The sequence below is a fragment of the Botrytis cinerea genome, chromosome 15, assembly GCF_000143535.2.
Source record: "Botrytis cinerea B05.10 chromosome 15, complete sequence".
In the NCBI taxonomy this organism is placed as follows: Eukaryota; Fungi; Ascomycota; class Leotiomycetes; order Helotiales; family Sclerotiniaceae; genus Botrytis; species Botrytis cinerea.
The window spans coordinates 537773-551135 of NC_037324.1; the positions used below are offsets into that span (position 1 = coordinate 537773).

Below are 13363 nucleotides of genomic sequence, written 5' to 3' on the forward strand. Positions count from 1 at the left end.
TATAAGACAAGACAAGATGTACTAAAAGAGGTTCGATGTTTGATTTGAAGTTCATTAATGACATTTATTATTAGATCTAATTCGAATCAACTTATTCTATGCATATGCCTTTCCTAGCTAATGTAAAATCAGCCTTATTCGAATAGTAAGTCCGTGCATGCAAGGCTAGCCATCAAGATATCATCTCAGCCTTCGCTCAAGGAGGTCCCGCACTCACTACAAACATGTCTCCAAGTAGAGAAGTCACACCACCACCGCAGGAAGGATTTGCACTCCTGACCTCCACTCATCGCGATATCGTCGAAGCCAGCGCCTTCAACACCTACGGCACGCGCTTCGCAACCGGTTCCGCGGACGGCAAAATCAAGGTTTACAATCGCCATCACGACGGTTCGTGGATGCAATGCGATACATGGGGTGCGCATAACGGCGGTGAAGTTCTACAATTGCAATGGCTACCACCTACTATCCATCCCAATCTCATCGCATCAATTGGCACCGACGGACGGTTTAAGTTGTGGGTGGAAGATCCCACGTTGGCGCCGAATAAGGGACGCAGATTCAACTCGCACAATAACCGGCCCGTGTGGGAAACACGATCGCATACTCGCGCGCCGTTTTTGAGCTTTTCAATTAAACATCATGTGGAGAATAGACATACTTATATTGCGTTGGTGGATCGCGATGCGCAGTTGATCATATATGAGAATGAGGAGCCGGAGAATATGACGGCGTGGACGGAACTCGATCGGGTGAATGTGTGCGAGAAGCCTGCGAGAGGAGAGGAGGTTAGCTTCAAGGTGGCTTTTGATCCGAATTTGGAGCCGTGTTATAGGGCTATTAGAGAGGGGGTCCCGAGAGATGCGCTGGGTTTGGTGGTCGCGAGTATGAATAAAGCGAGTATTTGGCGCACGAAGGAAATCTCGCATACGGTCAGTCTGGGGAGTGCGAGTACGAAGGAACTTTATTTGGCAGCGGAGTTGAGGGGTCATAGGGGCTTGGTGAGGGATGTGACGTGGGCGGCGGGGAATATTAGGGGATGGGATGAAGTGGCTACGGCGTGTAAGGATGGGGTTGTGAGAGTTTTCCGCGTGGTGGCTGGGAAGGAGGGTGAGGGATTAGAGGGCAGAAGTAGTGATTTCGAGAAGGTACCGGAAAAAATCGTTGCGCGAAGTTCGGCGCAAATGACAATTGAGAATGGAGCAAAACCCGCACCTTCTGGTATCAGTGCAGGATTAGCAGGCCAAAGAACGAATCGAAGTAGACAACAAGAAGCTCAAGGTAGGGATGGAGCGGTAATTCATGCCGTGAAGGAGATTTCTAGGTTAGAAGCAGATCGAGCGCCAGTTTGGAAGGTAGAATTTGATGCAGATGGGCAACTACTGGGGTCTACGGGCGATGATGGAAAACTGATGATGTGGAGGAGAGAACCGACTGGCCTTTGGAGCAGAAGCGCAGAATTGGCGATGAATAGAGCGTGATGATTATCATGATCTCGATCCAAGGATAAATTGATCGGAACTAAAAAAAAAAAAATAACTACTCGGAGTATCAATGGAGTCTGGGGATTATTCAGAAAGATACCGTAGTTTTGGTTGGAGTTAGGAGTTGAGGGCGTTTTGATGAGATGACTGAGCTTGGGTGGTTATGATAATGGAGATGTAAAATATATATATCTAGATGGCTTTAATATCCTCCCACAATATCAATTTCACGCATTATTCCACAATTCCACCTTCACTCTTATCTGACTCCTTAAATACCTCGCGTAGATCCTTTTAGCCATTCTTAATTAATCCGCAATAAAAACCGTTGAAGCGGCATGCAATCAACCCCACTAGCTTCGTCATCTCTTCCCCCTCAGCCCTGTCCCCCCACAATTTATGCGATATGAAATCGTGTCTTCTCAGCCTTGCGCAAGGCTGCTCCCCAAAATAAAAATAAAAACCACATCTCCCATCCACTTGCCATCATCCAATTCCTTTTCCTCCCCCTACCACCCCCCTCCAAATCATCCAATCAGAAATGCACCCCATCTCCCCCTCCCACCCATCATGAAAAGCACATCTCCCACGCGCACGCGCTCCTCGCTCTCCCTCTCCGAATCGCTCTTCCACCTCTCCCTCACCATCCTCTGTGTCTCCCTCCTCCTCAAAACCCTCTCGCGCGAAAATGGCGAACCCCTCATCGCCTCGCTCGCCTTCAGCGGCCTCGCTTTCTCCGCTACCTACAGCATGATTCGTTGGCTGGGCCCGACGTTCATGAAAGCAGGACTTAAGGGTAAAGATATGTCGAAGCGCGATAAGAAGGAGATTCCGGAAACCATGGGGGCGGTGTGCGCGGTGGTTTATCTGTTGATTATTATTGTGTTTATCCCGTTTCCGTTCTATAAGGATATTGTAGCGGCGACGAGCGGAGGCGGAAATAGGGATGTGGTTAGGGAAGGGGGCTTGGAGGCGGGATTGGGCATGGATGTAGAGAATGGGAGGTTTTTGCATAGGTTTCCGCATAGTAAGGTGAGCATTGCGAATTGTATAATGAGAGGGGGTATCTCGGCTGGAGAGATGGGAATTCTTTGGCTTCTGGTTTGAATTGGGAATTTCAATGGACATGTGTACTAACAGAAAAATAGCTAGCATCCTACCTCTCCGCGGTCCTCTCCCTTCAATCCGTCGTCATCCTCGGAATCGGCGACGACCTTTTTGATATTCGCTGGCGCCACAAATTTTTCATCCCCGCCATCGCATCCATCCCCATCCTCATTGTCTACTTTGTCGATTTCGGCGTCACCCAAATCGTCATCCCCATCCCTCTGCAACCCTATCTCGGTGAGCTCTTCCAACTCGGTCCTCTCTACTACATCTACATGGCCTCAATCGCCATCTTCTGCCCCAACAGCATCAACATCCTCGCCGGCATCAACGGCATCGAAGTCTCCCAATCCCTCATCATCGCCTTCCTCCTCGTCCTAAACGACACCCTGTATCTCCTAACCCCCTACCCCCACCCGGCAACCGACTCGCATCTCTTCTCCCTCTACATGCTCCTCCCCTTCATCGGCGTGTCCCTCGCCCTCCTCTCCCACAACTGGTACCCCTCCTCCGTCTTCGTCGGCGACACCTACTGCTATTTCGCCGGCATGGTCTTCGCCATTTGCGGCATCCTCGGCCACTTCTCCAAAACCCTCCTGCTCCTGCTCATCCCCCAAACCTTCAACTTTCTCTACAGCGTCCCCCAACTCTTCCACCTAATCCCCTGTCCCCGCCACCGTCTCCCCTACTTCAACGCTAAAACAAATCTCCTCGAACCCTCCATCACCCCATGGCCTAGCCCGCCGAAAAAACACCAGCTTCTCCTCCTCTCCCTGCTGCATAAATTCTACCTCATCGATCTCAAATTCAATAGCGAGGGCGAGATAATAGAAAGTAGTAATTTCACGCTCTTGAATCTATGGCTCGTGTGGTTTGGTCCGCGCAGAGAAGATCGATTGGCCATGGAAATCTTGGGAATGCAGATGGTGTGTGGATTGATCGGATTGTTTGTTCGACATCGCTTGGCGCTGTTAATTTTTAAGAGTGATAATTTGAGCGTGTAGATTTAGGGGTATAGGTTGGTTTATATACGGGGAAGTGGAAAGACGAAATTGGGTATACATTGAACTCTTAAGATTCAGATCAAGGCGTATGTACGTATAGATGTATTCATATAAATAGACATTCACGAACTTTCGCAACATTACAATACAGCATGCTCATCCATATCATCATCGTATAGTACATTCGATTCATCATATCAAAAGCCTCCACCCTCCAAGAAGAAAGATGTTGAAAGTTTTAATTTTTTTTCAATTAAAAGATACGAGTGATCTCATCACTGCGTCAAGGTCTGTTTCCTCGCACGATCCGAGCACTACAAAGCCATCAATCCCCACCATTTCGAACCCCATGTCATGCATGTCGTCCCATTTCTCCATCTTATCCCAGAGATCCCCCCTATCATGAATATATCCATTTCAAAAGGATCGTGTCATAGGACCATTTCAAGAACGAGTAGCATCCATACATAGCATTCGTCCCACTCACACCCAATCCTAACCACCCGTCCATCGATCCAAAAGCAAGCCATGAAAAAACAAGCCAGGAGTGATTACAACTCTCTTCTCAGAATTTTTTTTCCCACAGACCGATCAACCCATCCACACGAAATCATCGTCAATCATCAACAAAGAAACTACTCGTACAACAAAGTTTAGGTATGGTAGGTAAGGTATTTTGTTTTGCCATTGCCTGATGCAAAAAGAAAAAGAGTCCAGTTTTCCGAAAAAAACAAAAGTAATGATCAACTGTGATCAAGATGTAGAACAAAAAGAAAGAATTGAATAATCGAAGCAATTAAAACTTCTAAGACTCCACCCCAGTGTATTACGCCAGCTACGCCCCTGAACCTTATAAAAAGATCATAATCCCGATCCCATTTTGAACCCAAACCAAATGATACCATCCACCGGTCCCAAATTTTCATCAGCCGAAACCTCACGCCGGATTAGAAGGACAGATGAGGCAATAAAACACGCGTGGAGCGATATCTAAACTGTATGTTACAATGCGCCATTCGAGTGTTGAGGGGGCATATTTTTGGGGGATGGTGAAAGCTTGAGCGAATCAACAAGATCGTGGTCGACTTTCTTGTCTCCATCAACTGCCACGGTTTTTCTGTCAAGAAGAGCCCCTATAGAATTGATTTCGTCAATAGTCGAAAGTGTTGACTTGGGAACTACTGGTAATATCGTAGGACTGCTTCCTACAGAAGCCTTGCGCCCACCTGAGCCATTGGCGTTTTGGTTCTTATGTCGAGCGGTATAATCTTTAATTGACATTTTTTTCCTGGCAGGGCTTGGATTGACAGCATTTGCAGAAGGGTATGATGAAAATTGAGTTGTGCCATATGGCGAGATCGCTGATGAGGGTACTGCGGAAGCTGGTGTGAGTGTTCCTGGAGTTCCGGAGAGGTTAGGTGATATAAATGTTTGTGTTGGAGGCATTCGTACGTGCAGTTCAGGTGATTTGTGTGAATATCCATTGGTGGATTGTCCAGTCCAGGAAGGAGGTTTCATTGTTTGCCCGGTGACGAATGTCGGTCCATCTGTATGATAATCGCCAGGATTGGACATCAAGTCAGCCGACGGAGTCGACGAAGAAATACTAGCGTGTCGAACCCTAGTGTCAGTAGGTGACTGAGTAATTGATCGATCTTCCTGGATTGGCGAGTCAATATCCATTGCCATTGTAGGCGAAGAGAGATTTTGGAGACCTCCGTTCATCAGACCTGCAGCAACATTCGTCCGCTGCCGCTCCTCATTCTTAAACAACTCCTGCGCCTTTTCCTGTACTTTGAGTTTTTTCATAAGCAAACGCCTCGAAAGTGGCAAGACAGGTCTCTTTGGTATCAGCTTTGCTTTCTGCTCGTACCACGCATCTTTGTCCGGACTTGTTTGTGTTGATGAGTCTGCATACACAACATTCGGGATTATTGAATTTTGGCGTGATCGGAAGCCCTCTGATTCATCTGATCGAGAGCCACTCGAATCATCGCGAGATCGAACGGGTTTCGGAGAGGCTACAACTTTTGAAGATGTCGCGCTGAGAGGTGAACCCGATTGCCGACGCGATGTGCTGGCGTCGACATACTGACGAGATCGGGATCCATTAGATTTTGCGTGAGCCGAGTGTGAAACGGTAGCTCGTGATGCGACTGATTTTTGTCGGGGTTTGGGGTTTGTCTGTGATGCGGTAGCAGTCACTGGGGAATTCACATTCGAGCCATCCGATGGCCTCTTCTTTTTTCGTGGTGGTTCCTGTTCCTGTTCCAATTGTTTAAATTTTTCTTCTAACAATAACAGCTTTCTTTTCTCTCGCTTCGTCTCTGTCAAAACTGCATCGGCTTCAGGGCCATGTATTGGTGTGGGATCACGACTGTGAGGTTTGCTACGCCCGGAGCCAGAAATAGAGCGGCTATCATCGTCGTCATTTGTCTCTGGCTGACCTTCGCTGGCAGCTCGACTATTGGTGGCGTGGCCTGTACTTGTAGGAGAGACGTGCTGCTTGGGCTTGCGACCCTTCTTTGATTTCACCCCATTTGCACCATTGGATGGCTGTTGCTGTTGGCCATGCACCCTGCCGTAGTAATCACGGTGAAATCTTGCAAAGGCGCAATCTTTACCGGCATTACAAGCACAACCTCCGTGATCCGACAACACCAGGTTGATCGAATGCGACACGCTTTGGTATTCGGCTTCAGTAATGTCAGGTAGCCTATCATCGTCATCGCCATCAAGATGTAGGGCACGGTCTAGTCTCGACTTGTCAACGAATTTGAAGTCCCAAGGCAAGGTAATCTGCTCGTTTGGAGCCAGTGCGCTGTCGAGGGTCAAGTAAAAATGATATTCGCTTGTATTGGCAACAATGTATGTTTCTAAGTTTGCGTTCGCCCTACAGCTTCGTCGAATATATCGGCACTGGGATCCTCCCTTTCTTGTATCAATGTACAAAGGCAATCCGGGGATGAAAAAGGTAAGAGGGCGTGGATGAGGACACTCTTCCCACCCGTTGTCTGGGTTCTTATGATAGTCAGATTGAAAACCGACATGGCCATTCATCTCTCCAATTGGTTTGTTCGCCGGGGTTTTCGTTGTCGTGACAAGAGATTTCCATTGGACATTCGTATTGTTAATGTGAGCGGTCTTGACATCAACGTGCAACTTTGGAAATTGGTGCGGATCAAGTCGCATCTCAGTTTTTTGAACAACATCATCGAATTTTTTCCCGACGTCTTCTTCGAACAGCTTACCCTCTTTGATCCACAAAGCTAATTTGCTCGTGACGGATAGATCGACTAAAGTATTCGTATTAATTTCTTGGGATTCAACATCATATAGCGAGTGGAAAATAACGGAGAGGGAATGAATTTCGAAATTATCTGGCAGGTTTGCTGCTGTGTGGTTAGGGCTTGGAGGATGATTGTTATTTCGTTTGGTAGCTTGAGAGCTGACGGAATGATGCGACCGATGGCCTTTCGCTCTTTTGTGTGTATGAGCGACAAGAGAGCCGGCATTCTCGTGGCCTTCTTGGTCATTGAAACCATGATTTTCAGAGGGCTTTACCGTCTTCTTCTTGTGACTTTTTGCTGCCGGCCTTCTATTTTTCTTGTCATTGGTATCATGGGTAGGTTTACTCTGTCGATATTGCGACCTTTCGTTCGCATGTGGACCGAGATCTCGTGGTGAGCAATCAACACAAGAATGAGCGAAGTCTGGCCTCAACACATCTACAGAGCGGTCGTAATAGCAATCGATATGCTGCCACGTTGAGCAATCCTCGCAATATATCGTGTTTCCATCGTCTTCACAATTGTTGCAGATGCATTTGATGGTGTAATCTTCGTCCGCCAACTCGGTAGCGGGTTGAATGTCGTGGGTAAGGGCCTCAACAGACGTGAGGAAGACAGTCTTAGTCTGGGTCGCATTCTGCGTCGAGATTGATAGGGACCTTTCTGTCATAATCTAGGAGCCGTTGGGTGGCTATTCGAGTGAGAGGATCAAGGTGCGTTCACTGATTCCAAGACCTGAGTCGCATGACGAAGACGGCCACGACTCGAAGCAATTAATTATCGCAGAGCGAAAACGACACTCAATTCTGATGATCTCTTTCATCAGCTATCGAATTAAACATGTGAGTCTTCTTGGCTTCCTTCCACGTACGCCAACAATGTGAGGGCCGATCAAGAGAAAGCGTGAGTCGAGAGGGAAGGGTAGATCGACGGTGGTGGGTGCGGTTGAAAGGGATATCCTGTTGGAAGATGATGTCTGCGAGTCTCGTGTATGGAAATGTAAGTTCTGCAATTGAAACCGTGTTCCCAAATGAAAGGGTTTTCAAGTCCAGAGTGGAGGCGATGGGTACGAAGAGACAGGGCCTTTTGGAAAAGATGGTCTCGAAAGGACAAAGACGATTCAACCGAGTTTGCGCTTTGGAATGTTTACGCGTTATTGTATGATAATCGAATGGGGGGGGGAAAGGATGGATAATAGAGTTGTTGAGGTATCCTATTTGTAATGACGAGAATACATGAATTCGAGAAGAGTTGTGAGGGGAGAAGGGAGAGAGTGCCTGTATCTGCAGTAGAAAATGGTAAGTGAGAGGGGAGAATTTGGTTGGGTGAGTGGCCCATTAGGAAGAGCGAACTCAGAAAGTTAGGAAGGAACCAAAAAAGCAGCTAATCCTGAGAGTATCTAAAATGCCTTGCCGCTTCAAGGTTAGTAGTCAGAACGCGAGGGACGCTAGTGTGGAAGTAGATGCGTGAAGAGAACTCCAAAATGAATCCAATGCTGCTTTAGGTTAGTCCGAACGCGAACGAAGGGTCGGTATTTGAGGGGGAAAGAGAGGAGAGAGGAGAGAGAGAGGAGAGAGCGAGAGAGAGAGACGGCGTTGGAGATGTGTTGTGAGCGTGAGAGCGTGAGGCCAGCTTCTTTATCCCCCCCCCTCCCAAATAAGAAAATATAAAAATGTAAAAAAAAATCCGCGTAATTAACATCTGGCGGTACGTAAGTAGCTGTGGTTAGTGAAATAGCAAAGAAACCTGTGAGAGCTTGGTTTGTATAGATAGTATGGTAGTTATGGTATTGTGTTGCGTTGTATTGATTTGTATTGATTTGATTGTATTATGCCCAAGTAAATTGTCAGCATCTTGCGTGCTCTGGGTTACTTTTCTCGACTATTCCCTTCCTGCCAATGTTTGTTTGTTATGTTCGGAGGGAGGGGAGGTGATAAGAAGGAGCAAATGGTAAATGAGGGAGGAAGAGGCAAGTGAAGTAAGTGGGAGGTAATAATAATAATAAGGCTGTGCGTGATAAAAGCTGCGTGAGTATTGAAACGAGTGAAGTCGACAGGGGGTGGGGGAGGGGGTGCGTGGTGAAGGGGTGAAGGGGTGAGGGGAGAGCGAACGTGAAGATCAACAACAGCAACAATAATAATAACGAGAGGATTGAAATATAAGAGTTGCGGCTGTGCACACGCAGTATGATTAGGACACCAACGATGGAAATATGGTTTTGGCTTTGGCTCTGGCTCTGGCTCTGGCTCTGGCTCTGGCTCTGGCTGTGGCTGTGGCTGTGGCTTCCACGATGGCGTGAGGTGTCGATATATAGAGAGAGAGGTTCGGACGGCGGTGCGAGCAGGTTGACGAATGTTATATGGATCCTCTCCCAAGAGGATGTGTGTGATCTTCTCCGGTGGGAAATGGGAACAGATGGAAAAATAAAATGATAGAACAGAAAAAGAAGTAAAGGCGAGGCGCCCGTGTAAGAGAAGACGTCTTTAAAGTGGCAAGCAGTCTGTGATTGGCTGCAACATAACCTAAAACTTCTTTGGATGGATTACGAATTATGGGTTATGGGTTATGGGTTATGGATTATGGGTGGTGAGAATGGAGCATGGAGAATAGAGAATCGCTCCAGCTAAACTCGAAAAGGCTTGTATGCATCTATGCATTTGGGTATCTAGTACATTGTAGGTAAAGGCAGTCGTCTTGTGTCTACTTTGATTGTGTCCGGGTGTTCTCAATGTCTACTCTGTACGGAGGATGTTGAATTTGGCGCTTCAATTCGAAAGAGAGACCGATCCTCTGTTCGCGCAGATATGACAAATTAATAATAATTGGCTGGAGGTCGATGGATGGAAAGAGGTGAGGGGTAGAGGGTAGACGTCGGTCGCTATGAGTGTCGAATACACACACACACACACACATATGTACGAGAGCACAAAATGATAATCGATGTGTTGACAGAGGTACCTCCGTAGGTGGATGTGACTGAACAAGAGGAGTATACCTGGCTACCCAGCAGGCACCTAGGTACAGAGAGCAGATAGAGGAAATGAAATGAGCATCAATGAGCGCGTAACATAGTGGAATTGAGAGGCTCGACCCTTGGATCACATCAGTGTACGGGCATCGCAGTTACCGGTAGCATACCAATAGACATTCAGCTCATGGAAAGAAAGGATTGCCGATGATACTGCTACCCACCAGTCAACATGGGCATAGAAAGAAAGGATTGTCCATGAGATTGAGCTTGTATTCTACTCCCCACCAGTCAACGTGCCATATGGAGAAATCTCCCTCTCGAGCTGCACAATGCGTGCTATGTGCATAATGCAGTGAGCCCAAGTGAGCCAATTTCGATGTAGCATTCTTGTCCTATGAGCATCTTCTGTCCGATGGACAATACAAGAGTACCGTAGCACTTGGTAATATCGACCAGGGGTTCCAGTTTCAAGTGTCCTTTCATGGATCGCTGGAAGATTCAATGCAAGGCCATTCCCAGGTCGTGCAATATAAACCGAGCACAGTGCATTGCCTAGGGAATTCTGGTGACGAAACCAGCGTATCATAGAGGAGAAAACAATTATAGACTCGAACTTCCCCCCTTTTGATAAGAGCGATAAAGGCAAAGCGAGAAAAGTGGTTGGGGAAAGCGTCTCGGAAAAAGTAACCATCAAAAACAAGTGCGCGCAGGTGGCTGCTGCATTCTTTTTATGTGCTTTGCTCTCCCAAAAAGAAAAGAAAAGAGAGAGCAGCCAGCCACACACAACGATGCTTTCTAAGCTTGCCTTCAATACTCTTCCACTTGAGTTTAGTACCGTAGTTCTAGGTTCTAACGTCTCCGAGGATACATAGCCTCCAAAGTCCGCACGTTAATTGGTACGTGGAATTGACTGGACCTAACTCTAAATGGGCCGGACTCGTCCAATGACCCAAACATCGAATGAAAGCACGATGGTCACGTGACATGTCTCAAATGCCACAATTGTAGATGCGTGAACATTTCTCCCCAGAGATTCGCAAAATTGGGAATGCCTACATCTTCGTACTACTCGATCTGACTTGCGAAAATGCTTGTTATGTCACACCAAAGTCCTATTCTTTGAATGAATGCCAACAAATCCGTCCCCACTAAAAGGGGTTTTGGGAAAATGCAGGGGTCAATATTCCATATCCGAGATGTCAACAATCCAATTCGCTTTCTCGTGTTTTTATCAAGAGCCTCACGTACGGAGTATCGCATGAGTTTACCTGTCAATTAACGTCAAGATGTCAAGCTACTTTTCTCGGATGACCTCATATCATCCATACCATCCGGTCGATATCAATCTCTCTGGAAAGTATGTGGAAAATAGTTTCAGTCCAACCATCCTCATGGTCACCTTCGGAACAACGTGGGCTTTGGTGCTCGGCGCGACACTCTTTGCCGTGAGGAGATTCTATCCTAGACTCAGTATAAAGGATCAAGGACTTGTTCTATGGTTTATCTTGAGTAAGCCCAGCATGCGATTCTAGTTCTCCTGCAATGAAACCTAACATTCGAATAGCGGGGTCAATCCACATCTTTTTTGAAGGATACTTTGTCTACAATCATGCTCGAATGGCAAGCAGGACAGACTTCTTCGGTCAACTGTGGAAGGAATATGCTCTATCCGATTCGAGATATATGTCCTCCGATTCATTTCTGTTGACCATAGAGACGTGGACTGTTGTGCGTACGCCATTATCCGAATTCTGAATGTATAGTATGCTAACGATATATTGGCAGATACTTTGGGGACCGCTATCTTACCTTACAGCCGTATACATCACCCAAAATTCGCAATTTCGACACACAGTACAAGCGCTTGTTTCAACAGGAGAACTTTATGGAAATTTACTGTACCTTGTTACCAGTCTCCTTGATGAGTACACCACTGGCAAACGGTACTATCGACCGGAACCATTGTACTTTTGGGTATATTTCGTATTAATGAACTCAATATGGTTGTTTGTGCCTGGCTGTAAGTACCAATCGAAATATCGACTCCATTCCCGCTAACAATTCATGTTCAGTTGCCCTCTACGACAGTGTTATGGCTTCCGCAAGATCCTTCGAGTATTCAGATCCACCCTATGCAGCAAAACGCACAAGAAAAGCCAAGGATGATGGAAGTAAAAAGGAAAAGGAATATCGCAAAGTTCCTGCCTCTCAGGAATCCGATACAAGGTCGAGACGGGGAAAGGCTAAATCATACAACGACGATTATTCGGGCTAGATTCTCTTGGTCCTGATATCGACCGCTGATGTGTCGAAACGATGTTCCGCTAGTCGAGAACATGCACCTCGCCATAATAGCTAGATATGATCTATCGTGCAATTGTAGATCAAAAAGCTTCGGGTTTGGGGAGGGTGGAAACATTTGGACTGGATTTAGCAAACGCCGCTACGAACTTATGATACCCTTTATGATTAATGAGTACATATCTTGAAATGGGATTTAGAACTGCCCAAATTAAGTCACGCTCAAATGCGAACCACATACTTCGTTCGGGGACTTGATTTAAGAAATGTTGCAGTTTCGATGGCATTCTACTTTGGATATCGACTTTATATTTAGAAAAAGTATTAGTTAAATAGATGCATATATTCTAGTAACTGGGAATGTTTCGGATGACAGCAAGTCTTGTAAGTCCCGTCAAAAAATGGTTCTAGAAATTCCAGAGATTGCATTGTACCGTCTTGGAGCAGCATCATGTCTTCGATTTCAATTTCCATCTCGAATCTCCAATTTCCTATGGGCCGAACTACCGATGCGCTTCTCGTAGATTTAATCAAAGCTAAATTAAGCTTACTTCTTTTCCGACCAGAAACGGGATCTTATTGGCTGACACTTTCATACCTTATGAAACGGAATAATGTTTCCGAATGGCATACTGTATATTGCATTTGGGGGTTTCCAAGGTGGGAGCGAAGTGAAGTGATGCCATTGTGAATGGAACAATTTCAGCTGATGCAGGTACCGGCTGATTGATATATGAGTGGAAAGACTCTTACGTAACCCCCCCCCTCTCTCTGAGTCTCTGTTCCAGAAGGATTTGGGGAATGCAGAAATAAGATGATGTGAGGAATTGGAATGTCTTTATTAGCTAGGGAGGATGCTGGTCACCCTGGGGAACAAGAATCCCGAGGTTCGTGAATGAATATCTTTCGGACATGTATACCTCGATGGAGGCAGAGTGTCCATGCCAATGGATTTAGATGGTGGGTCGAGGGGCTCTTTAATGAGGTTATTTCACGTTGGCGTGGGTGGGATAGATCGATAGACACTAGGTAGATGCTACTGCGTATATGTGCCTAGGTCCGAACAACGTGTAATCTTGTTGTTCGGAAAGACGTCTCGACGGGGAAATTGACGTAGAACAGACAGATTGTGAAGAGAGCGCGTGCATGTCGAGTGAGGGTTGGAACTTGATATCAGAACAATCTACCAGTACCAGAGATTCGCAT

General features: G+C 46.5%; 4 protein-coding genes across 4 annotated transcripts; 3 read left to right on the plus strand and 1 right to left on the minus strand.

The window, feature by feature from the left end:
* Window positions 1–34: 34 nt before the first annotated feature.
* Window positions 35–1726, plus strand: BCIN_15g01460 (hypothetical protein). Its single transcript, XM_001545497.2, has one exon. The coding sequence runs from the start codon at window positions 225–227 to the stop codon at window positions 1479–1481; it is 1257 nt and encodes a 418-aa protein (XP_001545547.1). The 5' UTR covers window positions 35–224; the 3' UTR covers window positions 1482–1726.
* Window positions 1727–1887: 161 nt separating this feature from the next.
* On the plus strand, window positions 1888–3754 carry Bcalg7. Its single transcript, XM_024697422.1, has 2 exons — window positions 1888–2516; window positions 2633–3754. Exons 1-2 carry the CDS (start codon window positions 2055–2057, stop codon window positions 3593–3595), a joined length of 1425 nt encoding a protein of 474 aa, XP_024553237.1. The 5' UTR covers window positions 1888–2054; the 3' UTR covers window positions 3596–3754.
* Window positions 3755–4267: 513 nt separating this feature from the next.
* Window positions 4268–8334, minus strand: BCIN_15g01480 (hypothetical protein). Its single transcript, XM_001545495.2, has one exon. It carries the CDS (start codon window positions 7553–7555, stop codon window positions 4598–4600), a length of 2958 nt encoding a protein of 985 aa, XP_001545545.1. The 5' UTR covers window positions 7556–8334; the 3' UTR covers window positions 4268–4597.
* Window positions 8335–10900: 2566 nt separating this feature from the next.
* On the plus strand, window positions 10901–12606 carry Bcebdp1. Its single transcript, XM_001547890.2, has 4 exons — window positions 10901–11365; window positions 11421–11584; window positions 11642–11876; window positions 11929–12606. Exons 1-4 carry the CDS (start codon window positions 11143–11145, stop codon window positions 12129–12131), a joined length of 825 nt encoding a protein of 274 aa, XP_001547940.1. The 5' UTR covers window positions 10901–11142; the 3' UTR covers window positions 12132–12606.
* Window positions 12607–13363: the final 757 nt, after the last annotated feature.